This window comes from Mus caroli, unplaced genomic scaffold, assembly GCF_978045245.1.
Source record: "Mus caroli unplaced genomic scaffold, Mus_caroli_1 scaffold_8, whole genome shotgun sequence".
NCBI classification, from domain to species: domain Eukaryota; kingdom Metazoa; phylum Chordata; class Mammalia; order Rodentia; family Muridae; genus Mus; species Mus caroli.
In genome coordinates this window covers 1,642,496-1,665,080 of record NW_028227263.1, presented here as the reverse complement: position 1 = coordinate 1,665,080, position 22,585 = coordinate 1,642,496, and the positions used below count along the sequence as shown (strand labels likewise).

Genomic DNA, 22,585 nt, shown 5'->3' with positions numbered 1-22,585 from the left:
TGTATTAAGATATGGTCTCATTATCTTAATTATTATATTCATTATGGTCTTGAACTCACAGAGACCTGCCTGTCTCTGCCTCCCAAGTGCCAAGATTAAAGGATATGAAACACTGTACCAGGTTTAAGATAGACTCTTTTTGTTTGTTTGTTTGTTTGTTCCCCCCCTCTCTCTCTCTAGTCCTGGGGGTTGGACACTAGCCTCAGCCTCAGCCTCTGCCTCAGCCTCTGCCTCTGCCTCAGCCTCAGCCTCAGCCTCTGCCTCAGCCTCTGCCTCTGCCTCTGCCTCTGCCTCTGCCTCTGCCTCTGCCTCTGCCTCTGCCTCTGCCTCAGCCTCTGCCTCTGCCTCTGCCTCTGCCTCTGCCTCTGCCTCTGCCTCTGCCTCTGCCTCTGCCTCTGCCTCTGCCTCTGCCTCTGCCTCTGCCTCAGCCTCTGCCTCTGCCTCTGCCTCTGCCTCTGCCTCAGCCTCTGCCTCTGCCTCTGCCTCAGCCTCAGCCTCAGCCTCTGCCTCAGCCTCTGCCTCTGCCTCTGCCTCTGCCTCAGCCTCTGCCTCTGCCTCTGCCTCAGCCTCTGCCTCTGCCTCTGCCTCTGCCTCCACCAGAGGGATTTTTAAGGCAGGGAAGCTCTTCCATTTGACATTACAGTGGTAACTCTATGTCACTATCCTTAAAACCTATAGAATATACACAAAAAGTGGGATTTAGAGGAAACAATGGACTTCAGCTAAAAGCTAAGCCTTAATCTGGATTTGCCATGGAAGATGCCTGAGATTGGAGGCTGAGGGTGGATAGGAGTCCACAGGCATTATACTTCTAGGTGACTGGTTTGGTGTGGTGGTGGTGGTGGTAGTGGTGGTGGTGTGTGGTGCTGGGGTTCATACATACTAGATAGGCAAGTGCTCTACCACTGAGCCATGGCCCCAGCTCCTTTCTTATCTTTAAATTTTAAGACATTGTCTTATTTAGTTATCCAAGTGGCCTTGAACTCACTCTGCAGCACAGGCGGGCCCTGAAGTTTCAATCCTCCTGTCTCAGCCTCCTCAATAGCTGGGATTGATCACTAATACAAGAGGATCCAGAGGCAAAATCAAAGAGGTGAAACTGGCAATCCACCTGGAGTTAATCACAGCTCTGAAAAGTCACCCACGAGGTTGGAACATCTTCAAATAGGCAGACAGTGCTTAGCATCTGCTCTGGTTGGTCTGCTCCACCTGAATTTAGAATCACCTAGGAGACACACCTTGGGGTGTACCTATGCAAGTGCTTCCAAGGAGGTTTAACAGAGGAAGGAAGACCTACCCTGGATATGGGTGGCATTCCCTGTCATCCATGGCTGAATAAAAAGGAGAAATGAACTGAGCCCCAGAGTTCACATCTCTGTTTCCAGTCTGTGGATCCAATACGACCACTGGAGTCACCTACCTGCCCCCTGCTCTCCGTGGGCTGTACCCTCAAACTATGATCCAAAATAAACTAATTTCTTCCTTCTTTATTTGTTTTCAACACAGGTTAATTACAGTAACCAGAGAATTAACTAATTCAGCCCCCTATGCCACAACTGAGGGCTAGCCTGGGCAAAAGGTGGGGGCACGGGGAACGGCTCAGTTGCTCACCTCGGCAGTGGGCATAGGGCATGGTGAGGGTATACTCCTCCTTGCGATTAAGAAAGGTGAGCTTAGCCTTGCCGTCCAGAAGCGCCGACAATGAGTTCCCTGAAAGGACAGAGTAGGGACTGTTTAGGGCACAGACCTTTAGCATCAGGCTGCTACAGGACCCCAAGGTCTGAATGTCCTTAGAACATGTCCCAGAGTTCCAAGCACCTTCAACTGGGGCACTGAGGGAGAGACACACAACCTCTGAGCCTTGGGTATTATAAAAACTCTTGTCTAGTTGGCACCTGTTATGCATCCTGAGAAGTCGTCTGACTTGCAGCACATTAGTGGTCTATCTCACGACACCACGGAGTTTCAGGGAGGACACTACGAACCTTTTAGAGCCAGCCTGAGGCCAGAGCATAGGTGGGAAGGGTGAATGAAACCTGGGCACAGATGCCACATGCTACCCTCTGCTGCTGCCAGGCACATAGAGGCCCTGAGCACACACCTGCACACTAGAGATGAGGGCAAACAGGGGCCTGCTGGGAAAGTGTGTCGGTGAGGTTCCTGGGCACTGCCATTTTCAAGCTTAGAGCAGCACAGGGCAGAACATGGCTGCTCCAGTCTGGGATACTCAAATGCTTGCCACCAGCCAGGTGTGGCTACCAAAGCACTTGATGGAACTCATGCAATGGGACACTGTTCATACTCTGATTTCACTTCTATATACCTACCTACCTTCTATCTATCTATCTACCTATAACCCATCTACCCACCCATGTCTGTCTGTCCATCTGTCTATCTACTCTCCACCTTCCATTTCCCATTTATACACCTACCTTCTATCTGCCTAGTACCCATCTCTCTATTTTCTGTCCATCTACCTATTATCTATTATCTATCTACCTAGTATCTATCTCTCTGTTTTCTACCAAACTACATATTATCTATCTATCTGTCTATCTATCTATCTATCTATCTATCTATCTATCTATCTATCTATTATCTACCTATCTACCTACCTTCTATCTATCAACCAACTTTCTGACTTTTTAATCTATCACTTTATTCATCTACCTACCTACCTTCTGTCTGTCTATCTGTCATATATCCACCATCATCCGTTTGCAGTATTAGGGATGGAACACACAGCCTCTGCACGTTGGGTGCACACTTCCCACTGGTCTGCAGTCCAACCCCCCTTTAATCAGTACAAGCAGCCACATGTGGTTGACAGCTATGAAGTCGGGCAGCTCTGTAGGAGCAAGTGCTTCCCCACAAGCTTCTCCTTTGTTTCCTGGCTTCCCCAGGTGTCTGCTTTCAACTGAGTTAGGGCCACCCACATACACGGTCCCACCAGTGGGGTTCTGGGGTTCACTGCTTTGGAGTGAAGACCTACCCCACTTCCACAAGGCCCAGGCCCAGCCATCCCGCCCTCATCCCCAGGAGTCTCCTCACCATAGAACTTAGACTTTGCTGTGATGCTGCCGCTCATGCAGAAGCCATCTTTCCTGTTGCTGACATAGAAGGCAGACACAGGAGGATGGTGAGACACCTGTGTGAAGAGAGATGGGTCTAAAGAAGGCTCCAGAAGTGACAATCCCAGAAAGGACATCTGGGTTCCACGGGCAAGTGGGAGGTGAGGGGCACATTCCTACAAGTACCAGGGCAGAGCCTGGATCCTGGGGTCTGAGTCATCCAAAGATGCCCCTCACGGGGAAGTCAGTCAGGCTGCTCGCCCTCCTTCGGGAAATCCTGCAGCACCATCACGCCTGCCCTCCTTTCTGGGAGAATCCCCATGGATGGTGAGCAGGTGTGAAGCCTGTCCTATGGCAGGTACGGGCCACTGAAAACCCCACTCTCAGTCCCACAAGCCCCTGTCCACCACCCACTGCACATACTGAGCTGGAAGGCAAGCTGGGCGGTGGGGTCTTGCCTGTTCTGCTATGTAGAAGGTGTGACTGTTGGTCTGAGGGTGCAGCCAGCGGCAGCGAAAAGTCTCCCCCAGAATGGGATTATATGGTTTCTTGATGCCCTGTGGGGAGCACAAAGATGCACTGGAGGAACCAAGAGGAGAGAGTCGCTTCTGTGGGCCCAGTTATGGTTGTTCCTGCCTCTAGAAGAGGCTTTGTCTCCCTTATTCTGCTTTGGGAAAACTACTTTTTGCTGGTAGCTTACAGTTGTGTGTGTGCGTGCGTGCGTGTGTGTGTGTGTGTGTGTGTGTGTGTGTGTGTGTACTGCCTCAAGAATTCCTAAATTCCTATCTTCTATTCAGCTTGGGGGGGGTGCTCAAGACCACAGCTAGATCTGACTATCCCTGGACTGGGGCACAGACCATACATAACTGGGTCAAAGCTAAGCTTGGGAGGTACCAGGCTTCCAGGAGGTCTAGCTTAGCTTACTGTATGACTCTAGGTTGATTTCTTCTGTCTGGGCCTCAGGCTCACCTGTCTACAATGAGACACAGATCTGGAATCAAACTCATTGCAACCTTTCTTGCCTCTGCCTCCTGAGTGCTAGCATTATACGTGTGAGTTGTCCCCAACCATTCCCCCACACACACACCATGTGTGTATGCGTGCATCCGTGCGCGTGTGTGCATGTGTGTGCATGCCTGTGGAGGCTGGCAGTCAACCTTGAATACTGTTCCATCTTGTCTTTGAGATAGGGACTCTCACTAGCCCAGAAGTTGCTAAGCAGGCTAAGCCGGTCAGTGAGTCCTAGGTATCCTCCTGTCTCTGCCTCCTCAGCACTGGGATCACAAACATCTGCTGTCATACCTAGCCCTTGTGAGGTTTTTGGAATGAAATTCAGGTCTTCATACTTGCACAGCAAGCACTAAACTACCGACTCAGCTCTTCCCAATCCACCTTCCCCTTTTAAGATGGGTTCTCACTTATGTAGCCCCGGCCAGCCTTGAACCCCAGGAAATCTTCCTGTTTGTGCTTCCCTAGTGCTGGGATTACAGGTGTGCACCGCCATGTCTGGCTAGAATCTTGGTTGCCAAGTTTATGGACTACGGAACCCCAGCTCCAGGTGGGCCTGCAGGTTACCCCATAACCAGGGAGACTCTGTTACCAGCAGAGTCCCGGGCTTCGAGTTCTCAAAAGGGGGTTCCTCAGAAATCCCACAGGTGCCTTGCAACTTAGGGTCAAATGCTCCTTTCCTAACACTGTTGTGTGTGGTGGCGCTTGCCACATAGCCTAAGGCTGTTTCCTCAAACACTGAGCAAGACTCAAGTTAATGGGGACTCTAATGGGGACCAGCATTGGGCTGGGTATGACAGGAAGTACAGAGGGCTGCCCTCCACCTCTCTGGATCTGGGGCCATGGTGGACATGGCTGGCTTTCTCCCATGCTGTGGAAGAGTTGGTCCCACTCATGGTGGGCTCACAAACCCCTTGGCTGAGATCCTGTCCTTCCCACAGGCCCCTCTCACCTTGGGCTTCTTATAGAAGCCAGACAGGTACCACCGGAGCACAAGCTTCATGCGGCCGTAGGGGTTGTCCTCTGCTGCTGCCCTGTGATGGGGTGGAGAGCTCTAACTCAGGCTAGGGTCCCTGGCTACCTTCCTCAGCACGCACCTCTTTCCCCAACCATCCCAACCTCCATCTACTTGGCTAAAAGAGGCAGCCTCACCCCAGATGACCTGGGCACCCTGCTCCATCCTCCCAGGTAGGGCAGAAGTAGGCAAGTGGGCTCACCACATATCGAGAATAGTGCTGAGGCCAACTCCACACCAGTGCAGAAGGGCTCTCTCTGCACACTCCACACTGTTTGGTGCCCCCACCTCTAGGAAGAACCCTGGATGCTCACACCCTTATTTCCCTCTTCCTGGCTCCACCCCATCCCCTGCCTCTGCAGTCCATAGGGGTGTGGAACCCCCTCCTGCTGGAAGGTGCACCTGGAGAGCAGGTCTCCGTGGTAGTAGTAATCAGAGAGCTTGCCGAGGAAGGACCGAGGCTCCAACACGAAGGTCGGCAGCACCACACGGGACAGGTCCATGCCTGGCCGCAGCTGTCGCAGCAGCACCCACATCAGGCTCTTGTTTTCCTCTGACACTGTCTCCACCTGGGAAGTCTCGTCCAGCTGCGGCAGAGGGATATGACCAGGCCCCATGAGCTGGGCTGTGAAGCCCCTGCTCTGGGCTGCCTAAGGGAGCTGAGGGTCTGGGATCCAGGACAGCACATCTGACCCTTGCCCACTGGATGCCATTGGATGCATGTCCACTTTGAACAGGTGTCACCCGCCCCCAACCTGAGCTTGGGAGTGAGAGAGTTTCTCGGTGGAATGGGTGCTACCACCCACCCACACCGGGTTTAGGAGTGAGCAGCTTCCTCATCAGGTCTGGGGACAAGACCAGCTTTTCTATTCTGGCATCCTGGTTCTCCCTCTAACATGCACAACTGCCATGGTACTATTCACCACATGGCACATCCACAAGACCCTCACCAGAGGCCAGATCCACAGGGCTGCCTGATCCTGTATGTCTGGCCTCCAAAACCCTGAGTTAAATAACCCTCTTGTCTAGAAGTTCTAGCTGCAGGAATCCGGTTTCCCCAGTCCTCTGTGTTTATGGGTGTGCTAGGCAGTTTTCTGCTACTATAAGAAATACCTGAGGCAGTCAAGTTAAAAATAAGAAAGGTTTGAGCCAATCTCAGCACTAAGGAGGCTGGTGAAGGAGGACTGGTGTTTGTGGCCAGCCTTGGCTACAGAGTAAGTTTTAGGCCAACCAGGGCTACACAGGATGGTTGGGCCTCACTGCTTTGGGCCTCTGGAGAGGCGGTACATCATGGAGGAAGCACTTGGCAGCACAAGTGCTCATGGCCAGGACATGAAAGAGGGAAATATCTGACCATCAGACCCCTCTGAGGCCACAACCCCTGCAACCTAACTTCCTCCTGCTGGGCCCCACCTCCCCAAGGTTTTACCACCTCCCAGCTGTGACAAGCTGGTGATCAGACAGTCCACACTCACCATGCACATGAAAATACTCACATGACAGCAGAGGTGCCTGACTGGGGTGAGGAGCTCCCAGGGGCAGGGTCATGCTAGGTGTATGTAGGTCCCCAGCATGTAAAGGACTGGGTGGGGATCATTCTTGAGCTGCCTGTCCACTCTGGCCACACTCCACTCCAGCCCAGAGAGGCTGTTTGTTTGGGGCTGGACCCTCATATCACTCTTGCATCTCATGCTAGGCAGGCAGGGGAGAGTTGAGCAGGCATCACTCAGAGCCTTGCTGTGTCCTGTTTCCCCTCCGAGTTAACAGGGCTCTCACCTCTCCCAGCTCCTCCTGGACCTGTTCCACATAGGTAGTTCCCCTCCGTGGCCCACCAGGGCTGTCCAGCAGGTCGCTCCCACTCTCGTTGGTCTTGCGGCTGTGATCCTGGGTCTCAGCATCCGAGTCTTCCACATTCTCTCGCTCTGACTTGTCTGAGAACGCATCGTTCTCCAAGGCAGACCCATTCAGCCTGGAGAGTAGAAATGCCAGTGGGCTCCCAATTCCAGGCAACACCTAGGACCTAGGACACCCACCTGGGTACCCAGCCTCTTTTCCTGCAGGGAAGTCGCACACTGCCTAACACCACGTGACCTGTATTTGCACCACTGCTCCTGTTTTATCAGTAAGGATGCAAAGACTGGTTCCCACCAGAAAGAACAAGTCCATCACCCAAGCTGACGCATCTCCCTCTGCTTAGGGGATACCATGCTGATCACCTCTCACCCCATTCACTCACGGGAACAGGTCTTGATCTGGGATGGTGGCTGAGGTGGGCAGTCCGTAGAGAGAAGAGGGAGAGGCATCAGGCGAGGACCCCTGCTCCCCATCTCGACCCTGCTTGCACGTGCTCAGTCGCAACAGGCTGGAGCAGCGAAGGGCCAGCTCTAGGGCATCTAGCCAGCAGCGGCCTAAGGGGCACAGAGGGAGACTGGTGGGTGGCTTCCCCTCTATTTCCCCACCAAGGAACCTTAATCTGCCTGTTGTCTGAAATAGCCTTCCAAAACCAATCTACAGCCAAGGAACCCTGCCCTTTAGTCATGAAACTTCTAGTCCCACACCTCACTCCACCTCACTAGGGCCAAGTTAAAGATCTGCCTCCTCCACAGACCCCAGCCTTGCATGTAGCCATCCTGGCAGGAATGAATATGCACTAAAGAGACAGGTGTGCCCTCCCTTTGGCCATTAGACTATTGAAACAGTGAACCCCAAGGCATTGGAATTGCCCCAGGAGTCTCACGCTGGGGGAGAGAAGGGCTGAAGTCTGGGGACAGACAGAGGGGAGCTTGTCTCTTAGAGACCCCACGGAGTTCTGAGAACGTGTCAGAGATTGCAGGAGAGATTGGCGCTGAGACAGTGATGGGTCAGTGATGGGCAGGACCACACCCTGACCAGGACTCTTAGCTCTGTACTCCTCCTGCCCTCTGTTTAAACCTCAATTTCACATTAGGACCCTGAAGACTTGAGATATATCTTGTTGGGCCTGCCAGGCCTTAGACTAAGTCAACAGCTCTGGGAACATGCACACACATGTGTATGTCCTTGGGGTTGACACAGTGTAGGATAGACATCAGGAGGGCAGAGGGCAGAGGCTGGGCAGGGGTCTTACATGCTAGTGAAGAGTCACTGACCAGGTAACTTCAAGAGGTAGCAAGAGACAGTTAGGCCTGAGGGATAGTGGGGGAGGGGGATGACAGACAGGGCAGGGCCTCTGCTTTGGCCCTGAGGTTCTGCTTGCTTCGTGACAGTGTGTGTGCATGAGTGTAGAACTTGGGTTAGACCTGTGTCATACCACAGTTCTCAGGGGTGTGGCGGGGTGATAGGAGGGCACTGTTAAGAGCTATGGGGGGAGGGACCCATGCAGGTGACACCAATGTCTCAGTGTGATCACTAACAGCAGCGCTTCCGTCCACGCCTCAGAGTCATCTATAAATGATACCATGCATGCCCAAAGGACTCATGAGTGAGGGTCCCAGCTCAAGGTAAGATGAAGTTCTTGATTCCTAAGCTTGCATGCTGGGTGTCCTTGGGAAGTGTGGACTTCTTTCCCTAACTGAAAGCTGCAGAGACTTTCATTTGAGAGCCCCTGAGGCTGCACTGGGACGTTCAGGGGGACCCACCTGGTACCCTGGAGCTGCCCCTCTTGCTGAGGGATATTTGAGATCTTGGGCTTACTGTAGGTTTGGTTTGAGCACAGTGCTATCTCCTGTGAGGCTGGGCATTTGTAAGGACAGTGAGTGGGTTCTGGAGATTATACAACCCAGGATGAGAGCTGGTTGTAGAATTGGACTTAGGGCCCAAATGTGCATTTTGTGGCTGCCACAAAAGACTTGACATCCTGAATGTTACACAGCCTTTGGGAACCATTTGAAATTCTCTGCCTCTTCTTGCAGGAAGCCGATCCTGATAATACATGGTACGCAGGTAACATTCTTCCTTGACTGTGGCCCCTGACAATCAGGGATTCAGCACTGACTTGTCATCTGGCGGCTGGCTTACTGGTCACAGACCCCCAAGGTGTGCAGGCTCTGTGAGGGCATAGGTTGCCTGTTTACCCCAGAGCCCAGCAGGTTCAATGACAGAATGAGTGAACAGTCAAAACAACCTATGAGGGAGCGTGAATGCAACTTTTGACCACCAGGGGGCACCATAGCACCAGCAGTTAAGCTATCTGCAGGATTCCAAGCCTGGACAGTTGGATCCTAGTTGTCAGGGCCTTGGACTTCCAGCAGGGGGTGCAGTCCTGAGGCTTTGTTAAGGAGCCACAGCCTGGCTAGAAGCTGTCACTTGAAGGACTTCTGAGAATGGGGCTGCTGCTTGGATTCTGTTACCTAGTTCAGAGAATCTGGGACTCGGGGAAGCCCACATTAATATCTGTAGCCTATTTTTGCCAGAATACCTCTAGGCTGCCTGTGACTTAATTTACCTATTAAATTCACAACTGTCGCTTGATTGCTTCCATACAGCCCTGGGATTCCTATAGCATTGGGCTGACAAGTGTGGCTAGTCCCATTTAATCTGTGGGAAATCTGAGGCTTAGCTGAGAGAGGGGTATCACTGTAAGGTAGGTTCAGTCTGTGTCCGACTCTAGGGGACCCTGGGGAGGGAGAAACAGGACAGGTGGCACTTACCGTCTGATTCAGAAGCGGCCCTGAAGATCAGGTAGCTGCTGGGGAGGGGCTGAGTGATGGAGCCCACACTCTCGCCTTTGGGGCCCTGGAGAGACAGAGACCTGCAGGGTCAGGCACTGGGCCAGGAAGGCTGTGGTACACACTGTGTCCCTTCTAATCAGAAGCCTTTCCTCCCACTTAGCTTCTCAATTATGGCTGCTAGAACTGCCTCACAGTTGAATTTTAACTTCAGCGAGACAGTGAAGGGCAGTTTGGTGTAAGTAAATTTGTCTTATTTGGAATAAATGTGTTTCCTTTTGTTTTGTTTTTGAGACAAGATCTTCCTGCATGGGTATGGCTGGCTAGTAACTTGCTATGTAGATTAGGCTAGACCTTAAACTCATAGAGATCTGCCTGCCTCTGCCTCTGGGGTGTCAGGATTAAAGTTCTGACCCATCATGGTCAGGTTGGAATAAATGTAAACAGTCAGAATGTTCATATAAAATAGTTTTATTTTTTCCCATTTTTGGTTTTTCAGATAGTTTGTTTAGAGACAGGGCTCTGCTCACTCTGCAGCCTAGGCTGGCCTGGAACTTTCTATGTAGCTGAAGATGGTTTTGAACCTTTGATCCTCCTGCCTCTAACCCAAGTGCTGCCCAATCTTGTGTGATATGAGTATCCTCAGAGCGCTGAAGAAGGCCGCACTGTGCCAGGTCGGTCATCGTAATTCATTTTTTGAAGTGGGCTTTTGTTTTGTTTTGTTTTGTTTTGTTTTTGTTTTTGTTTCTCTGTATAGCCTTGGGTGTCCTGGAACTCACTCTGTAGACCAGGCTGGCCTCGAATTCAGAAATCTGCCTGCCTCTGCCTCCCAAGTGCTGGGATTAAAGGTGTGAGCCACCACTGCCCAGCTAAGTGGGTATTTTTAATCCACAATGGGTTTTTTTCAGCTATAGTTTATAAAGTGGAGGAGAATATTAATTTTAAAATTAACCGCAGCCAGGCATGGTGGTTTATACCTGTAATCGCAGCAACGGAAAGGATGAGGAAGGAAAGCTGCCACAAGTTCTAGGTAAGTCTGAGCCTCAGAATGAGCCATTAGTTAGGATGGGCCATAGAGTAAGATAAACCCTGTCTCCAAAACCAGACCAACAGCAACAAACCACCACCACCAACAACAAAAACCCAAGCTGGGCAAGGTAGTAGACTCCTTTAAACCCAGCCTCAGGAGGCAGAGGCAGGTAGATCTCTATGAGTTTGAGGCCAGCCTGGTCTATATACATTTTAGGCCTGCCAAAGCTACATAGTGAATCTGTCTTTCACCACCATCCCAAATCCAGAACAACCCTAAATTTTGTTGTTTCTCTGAAACCTACATATAACCAAGATTTCCCCTGGGGACCCACCCCTGTCCTGATCAGTTCTGCCTGGCAGTCCTGGTGGTGATGGATGACACCTGAGACAGTCCCTTCCTCCTCTCCAGACAGCACTGGATGAGGGGTTTGACGTATAACTCATTGTGCCTCATCCATACTTCTAGCAGCCTGTCGGAGGATAGCCACTCCTCCAGGGATCCCTTGCTAGGGGTCCCATTTTGGGACAGCAGTCCCAGGCAAAGCCTCTGTTGTCCCCGAGTCTCTGCCTGGATGCCCTGTGGATCGGCTCACCTTCACAGCCCACACAGACTGGTCCAGTGGGTGGAAGAGTTTGAAGCAGAAGCCGTCCTTCTTGGAGGGGCGCTCGATAAGCTCGCAGCAGTGCAGCAGCACCGTGCCCACCCACTGGCCCACCTTGGGTGTCTTGTAGATGAGCAGCACCCCCGGCTTCAGCACACACCATAGCTTCGTCCAGCTCTTCAAGGTCCCTCGGATCTGCAGGAGGATTCATGGTCAGGGTCACCCACGGGAGCTGCCCCCTGGGCCATCTGTGCAGCTTGGTGGGGGGATGAGCAGAGGCAAGGACTGGAGGCCCCTGGAACTGGGAGAAGTATCCCAGAGCTCTGAAGTTAGTGAGTTCCTCAACAGCATCTTGACTTGGGACTCTGGCCTGCAGACCTATGAGAAGCCAGCTTTATGGTGGGGTCATTAGTTATAGTAGTCAGGGGCCACTCAAACAACTGTGTAGTGACAAACACTTAGACTTGTCTCCGAAGTGCCATGGATTCCCCAGTCGATAGGAGTCTCTGGGAGTGGCACCTGCTTACCTTTAGGCTGTCAGCCATGATGACCACACTGGGGTCAGTCAGGGCACTGAACAGCTGCTTCGTGGCCCGCTTCTTCTCCTGCCGATAGTTCTCCTTCTGTGCCTGCAACCAGAAAAGATGTGGGTCATGGAGTGCATGGACTGCCCCAGCTCCCACATTGCCAGCAGGGCACAGGGAAAGGAGGATATAGGGTGTGTTGGGCATGCCCTCCGTCGTCACCCTGGGCCAGGCCCACCTTGAGAGCATCCTTCTTGGAGACCCTGGTCGTTGGAGAGGTACATTCCTTGTCAGATCCATTGCATAGCCTGTACTCAGCCTGCAAGAGAGACACACCATGGTGCTGGAGGTGTTAGGGTATGGTTGGGGTTGCCAGGACCAGGGCAGCAGAAAGCAAGGGTCCCAGAATGACCAAAAAACGAGACAATGAGCTGAACACCAGCATTCACCTCTGCCTCCTGACTTGTGGGGGTAATAAGAGTGACTGCCTCAGCCCTGGCAGCTGTATCTTCTCCTTCCTGACCATGATGGACTGTGCCCCTGAACTATGAGCCAAAATAAATTCTCCTTCCCTTAAGGTGACTTTATCAGGCATTTTATCCCAGCATCGAGAAAAGTAACATGGTGGGGTTTGCAAAACAGAGTTTTGGTGGCAGCTAGGACATGGTGGTGACAAGTTCCTAGGCTGTATCACCCATATCTCCCACGATGATCAAAATGGCCACTCCTTGGCCACCATCAAGGGCTCATCTCTAGGAGACTGTGGTATAGAGGCTCACTGGTTCTGGGGGAGGTATGTCTAGAGGGTCAGTGTGTAGGCCAGCTACAGATGGGAGTCAAGCATCTGTACCTGGGCCCACGGCTTGCTTCTCAGACCCAGAAGAGTAATCTATAAATCATGGAGCTGGAAGGAGCCACAACCCCACAGATGGAGAAACTGAGGTCCAGGGTGTGGAGCCAGAACATGGCCTAAAAGCCACAGTTTGGGGATGGCAAATTGTGCCCCAAACCCCACATGCCACCTGCTAATGTGTCCCTGGGTTCTACAGGTGTAATGTACGTGATCCTGGCAAGCTGACACATGCTGTTTGAACTCACTGAGAAGCTGACCCTGGGAATGAGGTTGCACCCTACCCCCATTTCAGACCATGTGTGTTTGCCTCAGTATTACCCAAGGCCCCTGATCTGTGCATGGCTGCCCCTCCCCAACTCTGTGACAGGGGGGGGGAGGACAGTAGCCCTAAAGAATTCAAGTGCTGTGCCTTTGAGAACAGCTGGAAGGGGACCATTTCTAATGGAGGAGGTTACTGTTATTGAATGTCATAAGTGTCTACAGTAAGAGCAAGGGCCCAGAACTCAGCTATGGACAGAAGGCACAGTTGGGCACTGCAGCTGACTGCCTCAACTTTCCCAGGCGGTTAAGTTAGGTTGCATGTTGTGGCCCCTGCAGTCTCTTTGTCCACTCTCTTTATCCAGCTATCCCAGTCACTTCTGCTGAGCACTGAAAACTCCTGATTTGACAATATTTTGCTGCCTGCTGCTTCTGTCTATTGGCTACCTCCATGTGTTCTTGAACTTTGGCTTTCTAAATACTTAATAAATGCACTCATTTAAACCCCAAACAATGGCCATTGGCTGACACAGCCCATTCTCCTGCACAGAACAAGCTGAAGTGTCTGGAAAAGGAAAATCAAATGACTGTTTTGTGATGTGAAAATTACAGCCTGTGAGTCAGTTTTATGTCAATTTGACAGAATGTAGAAGCCCCTGGGAAGTCCTCGTTAAGGGCTCTGTGGATCGGGTCTGTGGATCGGGTAGGCCCGTGAATTTTTTAGTTGGCTTAGGGAAGGCCTACCTTGAGTATGAATGGTACTGTTTCATGGGTTGGGCTCTGGAATGAATGGAAAGGACAGAGTAAGCTAAGCTTGAGCCCATAGACTTGTCAGTTGCTCTCTGACCTTGACTGTGGGTAGAGGTGACTAGTGTTTCAGGTTTCTGGTGCCTTGTCTTCCCCCAAAGTGATAGACTATGACCTAAAGAAGGAAGGATGACTGTGCTTGGCTCTGAGGGCTGGATGGGAGTCCACAGGTCCATGGGGGCTGTAAGGGTGAGGGGTCGAAGTGCTGTGTGTGGGGTTTCGTGTTAGTGTGCACTTCTGGACTCATGTTATTATTTTTCAAACATTATTTGTTTTGTGTGTGTGTGTAAAAAGACAACTTGCAGGAGTAAGCTCTCTCTTACAGTATGGATTCCAGGGATCGAACTCAGGTCAACGGGAATGCTGGCAATACCTATTGAGCTGTCTCATTGGCTTATACATGCATATTAAATGCTTACACGCCTCTAATTCTAGCACTCAGGAGGCAAAAAGAGGCTGATCTCTGTGAGCTGAAGGCTAGCTTGGTCTGCATAATGGATTCCAGACCAGCCAAGGCTACCCAGTAAGAAGACCCTGTCTCAAAGACAAACAAACCAATCACAGCAAGCAGCTCAGGTCACTGGTATTACCCAAGTCTGGCACAGTAAGGCTCAGAAGCAACACTGTAGCAAATAAGCCAAGCTAGGACTGAACCTGGTAGTCCCCCTTCAGAGCAGCATCCTCTTAGCCACATAGGGACATTACAGATGGCCAGAGGGAGTGCTGGTGGATGGGGGTGGGGTCTGCACAGAAGCAGTCTTGAGCTGAGGATAGTGACAAGCATGTGTCAGGTAGCAGGCCTCTAGGGACAGGCCCTATTGGGACTCTGCAGACTGCTCCTCGCCTAACCCGATCCTCTCTCTCCACATTTCTCTTCCTCAGTCCCCGAGTGGCCTGCCCAGAACGAGGACAGCTCTGACCACAGGGGTGGTGGCATGCTCAGGGCTTAGACAGTTCCAGCTCGCAGCCAGTTCTGTGGTGAGCTGTTTGTCCGAGCACCCTTGTGGGGCAGCTAACTCAGCTCCTGCTCAGACTAGCAGCTGTTGTTTGTCAAGAACTATGAAGAGATGGACAAATAACAGGATGGTTTCACTTGAAACACTAGTCTGATGGTGAGCCTAGCCTTCAGTGCCTGAGCCATGTCTCCGGCCCAATAATACTATTCACAGGAAGATAGAACTCAGTGGTTAAGAGCCCTTTAGAGGACACAGGTTCGATTCCCAGCATCTACTTTGTGGCTCACAATCCTCTGTAATTCCAGTTCCAGGGGATCTGATGCTGTCTTCTGGCCTCCTAGACTACCAGGCATGCAGGTGCTACAGAGGCAAAACATCCACACATAGAATAAGTCAATCTGACTATTTACACTATTTATAGCCGTGAGACTGACCTCTGCTGCCAGCTTTTCACCAGACTGGCCTGAACTAGCTGTGCTTGTTTTAGGCCACGGAGGAAGAAGGAAGGCAAGCCAGGGGCCTGGGGCAGAGCAGCCACTGCATCCTGGGAGGCAAGGCCAAGGCCGCTCTGAGGGAGTGGTCAAGTCAGCAGAGAGCCTGCTGGGCACTGCAGAAGGGATTCTCCCAGCAGGCTGTGCTTGGCATGCTGCCTGCACACCAGAGACCCCCAGACACTCGTGTGTCCTCATGTATCCCTGGCAACACAGGAACACTTAGGAAATGGGACGGTCCTTCAGAAGTGGGGATTTTGAAGTCTTCCTGGAACTCTACAGCCTATAAAAATGACTTAAAAGCTGAAATTGGAGACTCAGTGGGTAAAGCACTTGCCATACATGCATGCAGGCTAGAGTTTGGATCCCTAGAAACAAGCCATGTAAAAGCAGGGCAGATGTTGTGACCACTTGTAATCCCAACAATTGAGGGTAGAGTTGGGATTCTGAAGTGGGCTGGCTAGCATGACTAGCCAGAATTGTTACCAGGGAGAGATCGTGCCTCCATAAATAGAATGGAAAGCAATAGAGAAGACCAACCTGATATCGGCTTCAGGTCTCCCCATGCACGCACACACACCACCTATACCATGCAAACTACACATACCACACATACCTATAATAAGATAAGATAAGCTGCAATTGAAACAACCTCCAAATGAGAGAAAGCATTTACAAACCACACATCTGAGAAGGGCTGAGGATTCAGAATATATAAAGAACGCTTGCAACACAACAAGAATAAAATGGACAACCCGATCAGGAGATAAGTGAAAGACTCGCAGATGCACATGATGCCATGCTGAGCTGAGTCAACCCGGAAACCGAACCACACTGAGATGCCAATCAGGAAGGCTAGAGTCAAAACAGAATAGAAACCACCAGTGCTGGCTGGGGAGGACTGAGGGAGGGCAACCTGTGGTGTGCCGCTGTTCACTAAGTGCACGGGAGTTTAACAGTTCTTCAAAAATTAAACACAGAATGTTTTAGAAGTCCATAATTGCCTTAGCACTTGGCAACTTTACAGAGGACTGTAGCCCAGATACATATGCACATGGGTACCCACGGCAGCTGTTTACTACAGCTGAAGAGTGGAAACCACCGGGAAGTGGTAGCAGAGGGGACAGCAGAGTGTGGAAGGAAGAACAAAATCTAATAGCTTGGAAGGTCTCCCTAAGCAGAGGGGCTTCCTTCTCCCCAAATAGTCCTGTCTGGCAGGAGTCCCATTTTCAGGTTCACTGGGCTATGCTAAGCACCTAATAAAACAAGAGACACAGCCGCCTGGACCCCATGCAGATAGGGGGCAGCCTGAGAGCCTTTCCTTGTCTAAGTATGGGGACCTCAGGTTCAGCCAGCATCCCGCTGTCCCTTGACCTAGGCTCCCTGCCTCCTGGCCCTCCCTCAGCCTGGCTCTTACCAGTGGCACCTTCGTGGCGGAGCCTGGGGTCAGGGGCTCTTCATCTCTGGGTTGTGATGGGCCGTTGGACTCCATGTCCCTTCCTGGAAGACAGTGGGTAGGCAGGACTCAGAGAGGCAAAAGTGCCCTATAAAGGCTGCCTGGGAGGGGCAGGAAGCCACAAGAGTGGTGTGGCCCTGAGAGGTGGAGTGAGCTTCAGTAAAGGGTCCCAGGGGCTCTGGTCAGCACTCACAACCACAGAGAGGAAACAGAGGAGGAGCTAGAGGAAGCAAGGGCAGTTGGGCCAGGGGTGTGTGTGTGTATGTGTGTGTGTGTGTGTGTGTGTGTGTGTGTGTGTGAGAGAGAGAGAGAGAGAGAGAGAGAGAGAGAGAGAGAGACTTGGGCCCTTGGATCTCCAAGGAAACATGGCGCCCAGGTTCAGAGGCACAAAATACACAACTCTGGCAGTTCCATAGTCTTGCTCCAGATTAGATGAAGAGGTGGGAGGAAGGGCTTGGCACCAGGACCCCTGCCTGGCCTCCTTGTACTCTGCAGCTTAAAGGAGAAAGAGAGAGAGAGAGAGAGAGAGAGAGAGAGAGAGAGAGAGAGAGAGAGAGAGAGAGAGAATGAACAGTGGGGTGGCCTGAAGCCAGTCACGGGTGTGATTTGACCACTCTCCCTTGCTGATGCGGGAGAAGGGCCTGTGATTTAGAACAGAGGCCATGAATCTGTGGTGGTGGTAACTCTTCCTGTTGAAGCTACAGGCCAGGGATGGGTATGACGGGAAAGAACAGCTGGAAGGCTGGGGGCTCTGAAGACCACTTCCCAAGAGCTCTGGGAAGGGCTAGGAGGAGCTGAGCAGTAGAGATATTCTCTCCGGAAAAGCCAGGGTGGTGACCCGAGAAAGTATTTCTACCTACAGGTCTGAGAGCAGTAGCCACTTGAGGTCACCTAACATCCCAGTCTGGTGACTGCCCCCCCCCATGTGACCAAGTTTCATACTCTCTGCCCATACAGCCCCCTGACTCAGACCTTGGAGCTGGGGTGGGGATGGGCAGCTGTCTACTCTCAGAGGCCACATGCGGGAAGGTGGACTCTGGGTAGGGAGGGGTGAGCAGAGGTGTCATGACAGGTGAGACAGACCAGCACTAGCTCTGCTCTTTCCACCATACATATCCTGTGCACACCCCTGCTCTGGGAACCTGTCATCGCTTCCATTCTCTGAAGAAGGCCTGGAGCCTCCCAGACCTTACATGGCCCAGCCACTTGTCCCACAGCTCAAGATTCCAGAAACTGATCACTAACTGAAGCTTGCCTTCCCACCTCCCCTACTGGGACCCATCGATCGATCCATCGATCAATTGATCAATCGATCCTCTCCTTGCCTGTTCCTGCAGCCTAGGTGAGTGAGAGCCACGGGCCACTAGGTATCAACCTTCCTTGTATCCCAGTGACTGTCCAGAGTGCCCTCCCCATCCAGCCTCAGTTTCCCCTTCTGGTGGCTGAGATTGTTGACATGACTTCTAGCTCTCCTTCCCTGTCACAGCCTTCCGCCTGTCCTCACAGAGGGCTGGTGTCTTCTCCACACTGGGTATCCAGCAGTGGGAGGTAGAAGAGGGAAGAGGGGAGATGGGAGAGGGGAAGGCAGGGCTGAAGTCCACTGGAGCAGTATAATCCCATCTTCCATTCCTGAAAGGAAAGGCTAAGTTCTCTAATGCCACTGCCACCCACAGGCTAGAGAGGGCTCTAACCTGGGTGGATGGGCCTGGAGTCCATCAGAACATTCTTTGTGGTGGGGCCGAGTCCAGGACCCAGAACTTTATCCACAAGTGTCATAGAGGTAGCAAGGACTGAAATGTTTCTTCCTAGGATTCAGGACCGCTTGGAAGTGGGGCAGAGGTGCTGATGTCTCCATTTTATTAACAAGTAAACTGAGCCCCAGTAAGTGGTCTGCAGGCACTTAGCCAGGACAGCAGGGCTAGGGTCAGGTGCCTGTCCCCACAGCCAGTGTTTGGGATAACTGATCTTTACCATCTCTAAGTTAGAACCTCACCAGCAGACTTGATCCTTCAGTGTGCTGTGAACCCTTTGCCCACAACAATCATAGTCCCATTTGTGTGACTCTCTCACTGGCCATGAAGGTACTGGATGGGATGGGACACTGGCTAAACTCTCAAACTGCAGAGCCAGGAGGACCTCAGATCCCCATGGCTTGTACCAACCTGGGGTGATGGGACCAAGCTCATTTTCGCAGCCCAGAAGCAGGTTCCGTGGGACTTTCCGGGGGTCAGTCTTCTGTGGAGTAGAAGCTGGTGGACACAGCGAGAAACGGCGCCGGAGAAAGGCCTCCTCTTTCATGGTGTGGGTGCTGGGGGGCTTCTGAAAGGAAGAAGCAGGGACATACGGTCAGACCTCATCTAAGGCTAGGGGGAGTGTTCTGGTATGTCCAAAGAGAGGTCAAGGGAGGGCAGACCAGTTGGCCCTGAAGAGTGAGGAGGCACGATAACAGGAGGCTGGGTGTCCCTGGGGTCTGCTTGTTCTATTTTTAGGACATATGAGGTTTCTGGCCCTGCCTGAGTGTCTGTGGTCCCAGGACTCAAAGTCCTGAACAGTGAGAAGGTACAGGTGTGCTCTCACAGGTCATACTAGCCCATGACATCACCTACCTGCTGGAAGCAGTCTTGGGACCAGGGGAGGCTACAGAGGAGGAACTACAGGCAGCCTCACCACACTCTTGGCCACTGGCAATGTCTTCAGCAGGTGACAGGTCCTCACAGCCTCACCCTAAACACAGCCTGCCAGCTGAGAACAGCTTGGTCAGCCACCTCCCAAGCCTTTCTCTGTCCACCGGACAGAAGCCATCCAATCTCAGCTACTTTTATAAATAAGAGAATCACAAATGCTCTGCTCTGGAGTCTCCTGGCAGGTGCTGGCAAGCAGAGACTTTTTGTCCGGCTTCATCTGTCTGCTTTCAAGGACAGGTTCTTCAATAGTCCACTGACCAGCTTCCCCTCTTGCCCAGCTTTCTAGGGACATGGCCTGAGCCTCCTTAGTTGGTCAATGGCTTCTCTTTTTCCAATGTCCTGATCCCAAATACACATAGCATTTCCTGCTGAACTTGGGGACCAGGTGAGATTCGGGAATGGGCAGGTACCTGGAATGTCAATGGTTCCAGAGGTTTCTGTCCACAGCCCAAAGCCCATCTTTGTCCCATGCACATTTCATTACTTAGCTAAGATTTCCAGGTACCTGGGTAACTAAGGCAAGCTGGGCCCTTAGGGACCTGCATAGGGAAAGGGCGTCATGCAGTGTGACAAAGGGTGTTGACATAATTGGTCTCTCCTACTGGAAGCTTCACTTTCTTTAGGGATTGAGTGACACAGGCTTGGGGAAGAGTTCACAGCTTCCTGTCAGCTGTCCCATCAGGCATCTGCCCACGTGTAGTAAGTGTGGTCAGGGGAGGGTGTGTGTAAGTATCTAGAAGGATTCTTCAGAAAGTGCACCCCATCATTCACTAGCATACACACTATTCTGTCTTCCTCCTTCCCTCCACTAAATCGTTCACTTGCCCATCTGTCTGTCCACTCCTCTCTCCCCCTATTCATCCATCACCCACTTACATATCCAGGCATCATTTCTCCCTTCATTAGTATCTATGTACCACCTACCCATCCATCCACCCATCCATCTATCCATCCATATATCCATCTACCCACTTAACTATCTACCTATCTATCTATCTATCTATCTATCTATCTATCTATCTATCTATCTATCTATCTATCCATCCACCCACTCATCTATCCATCCATCCATCCATCCACCAATCTATCCATCCATTCATCCATCTAGCCACCCACCCATCTATCCATCCATTCAGCCAGCCAGCCAGCCACCCACCCATCTACCTATCCATCCATTCATTCATCCATCCATCTACCCAGCCACCCACCCATCTATCTATCTATCTATCTATCTATCTATCTATCTATCTATCTATCTATCTATCCATCCATCCATCCACCCATCTATCTATCCATCCATCCATCCATCCATTCATCCATCTAGCCACCCACCCATCTATCCATCCATTCAGCCAGCCAGCCAGCCACCCACCCATCTACCTACCCATCCATTCATTCATCCATCCATCTACCCATCCACCTACCTATCTATCTGTCCACCCATCTGTCTATCTATCTATCTATCTATCTATCTATCTATCTATCCATCCATGTATCCATCCACGTATCCATTCATCCACCCTCTCATCTCTCTTCTCTCCCTAAATCTTTCCAGTCAGTCACTCAGCTGACCAGCCTGGTTCCCACTTCCTTCTCATTCACCCATACTCAGACACATGAGGTGGGAAGGGCCAGCATGGACAGATACCCCAACCTCCAGCCCTAATGCAATTCAGGTATACACAAGTACAGCTACCAGCTGGTGGCCCAGCAGATTCTCTCAATCTGCCCTGCAGAGCTATCCTGAAACCCTAACTCCACCGTCCTTCTTTGTGCCCCACCGTGCCCTTTAGAGATGCCACTGTCACACACTAGGTGTGGTGGAGATGCATCTCAAAGCCCAGGTGATGCATCTTCTAGTCCTGAGCTCTGCCCACCCTGTGCCACTGGCTCTTTCACCTACTGGGCTCCAGCCAGCCACAGTGGGCTTCCTCACAGTCCTGGCAAATGCTGAACCCAAACTTGCTGAAGGACCTCTGTATGGCTCTGCTCTGCTCTGCTCTTGTCCTGCATCCCCACCCCTATTGCACAGGCTGGGTTTTGTCACATTCCACTCAGAAGTGTCCTCTGGGTGACCACTCTTTGGCTGCAACTCTGCACATTCTCTGCATAGCACTGGAGGCTCCTAGAAACCCTCCCTGGCAGTTCTTTGTTAAAACTCTTGGGGCAGGAGAGATGGCTCATTTGGTAAAATGTTTGCTGTGTAAGCATGAGGGCCTGAGCTCAATCCTTATAGCCTATAATCCCAATGCTGAGAAGACAGTGGATCTCTGGGGCTTGCTGGCCAGCCATCTAGCCAAATCTAGAAGGCCCTAAGCTAAGGAGAGCCCCTGACTCAAAATTAAGGTGATGGTTCCTGAGAACTGAATAAGTTTGACTTCTGGCTTCCCTATGCATGCAGACACTCATGCATATGCACACATGCATACCTTGTGCTCAATTGCACATTCTCTCTGGTTCTCTTTTCCACAACCTGATCCCACCACCCAGGGTAGCAACAAGTGAGGAAGCTCCTGGATGGGGACCTAGGAGTGTGGAGCTATGGATGACGCTGGCTGAAAGTGCTAGAGTAAGGCTGGGTTCTCTGACCAGAAAATCTCTGACACTGGGCTCAGCTTTGAGAAGAGGTACAGAGAGGTGACCAAGGCCATCTTGCTGTCCATAGTAACCATCAAAGTCATTGCCCAGGGCAAGCACACAACAGACCTGCACATGCATGGGGCCATGGGTAGGGAGAGTCCTGTGGGATCTAAGAGGAAGGAGTCCAAGGCAAGCATACAACATACCCATATGTCCATGGGGTTATGGGGTGGAAGTCTAGAGCGGTGCCCACTTATGCCCAGGAGGGACCTAGCCTAGAGACACTGATCCCCCAAGATGGGATCACACAGAAGGCCAAGCACAGAGGACAGGGAAGTGGCTAGGGAATGGGTGTTAGGCATATATGGCCAGCGTCTCCCAGTTGTGACCCAGGCCTGAGAAGAAGACTGTAAGCCAGGAACACAAGGAAAACCCAACAGGTCAAGAGCAGGACTTCTCCTTGAACAGTCTAAGCCAGTCACCTCCAGAGTTAAGGCCATAAACCTTCATTATGCAATAAACTGTTACTGGAAGGCCTATCTGGCAGACAAGTGTGGAACCCACTTCTGCTTTGGGAATAAAAGCTTTAACCCAGTTTGGGG

General features: G+C 51.6%; 1 protein-coding gene across 2 annotated transcripts in view; it reads right to left on the bottom strand.

Moving 5' to 3' along the window:
* The window catches only part of Osbpl5 (oxysterol binding protein like 5), a 54,941-nt gene that overhangs the window by 8,942 nt on the left and 23,414 nt on the right, over positions 1-22,585 (bottom strand). For both annotated transcript variants that reach the window (XM_085841134.1, XM_021166956.3), the window contains exons 2-14: positions 18,882-19,038; positions 16,681-16,763; positions 12,137-12,217; positions 11,902-12,003; positions 11,366-11,569; positions 9,723-9,807; positions 7,331-7,502; positions 6,871-7,063; positions 5,497-5,681; positions 5,032-5,113; positions 3,530-3,628; positions 3,052-3,148; positions 1,612-1,710 (exon numbers count right to left, since the gene is read on the bottom strand). In XM_085841134.1, the coding sequence (XP_085697260.1) occupies positions 1,612-1,710; positions 3,052-3,148; positions 3,530-3,628; positions 5,032-5,113; positions 5,497-5,681; positions 6,871-7,063; positions 7,331-7,502; positions 9,723-9,807; positions 11,366-11,569; positions 11,902-12,003; positions 12,137-12,217; positions 16,681-16,763; positions 18,882-19,038 (1,639 nt within the window). The remainder of the gene's footprint in view (positions 1-1,611; positions 1,711-3,051; positions 3,149-3,529; positions 3,629-5,031; positions 5,114-5,496; positions 5,682-6,870; positions 7,064-7,330; positions 7,503-9,722; positions 9,808-11,365; positions 11,570-11,901; positions 12,004-12,136; positions 12,218-16,680; positions 16,764-18,881; positions 19,039-22,585) is intronic.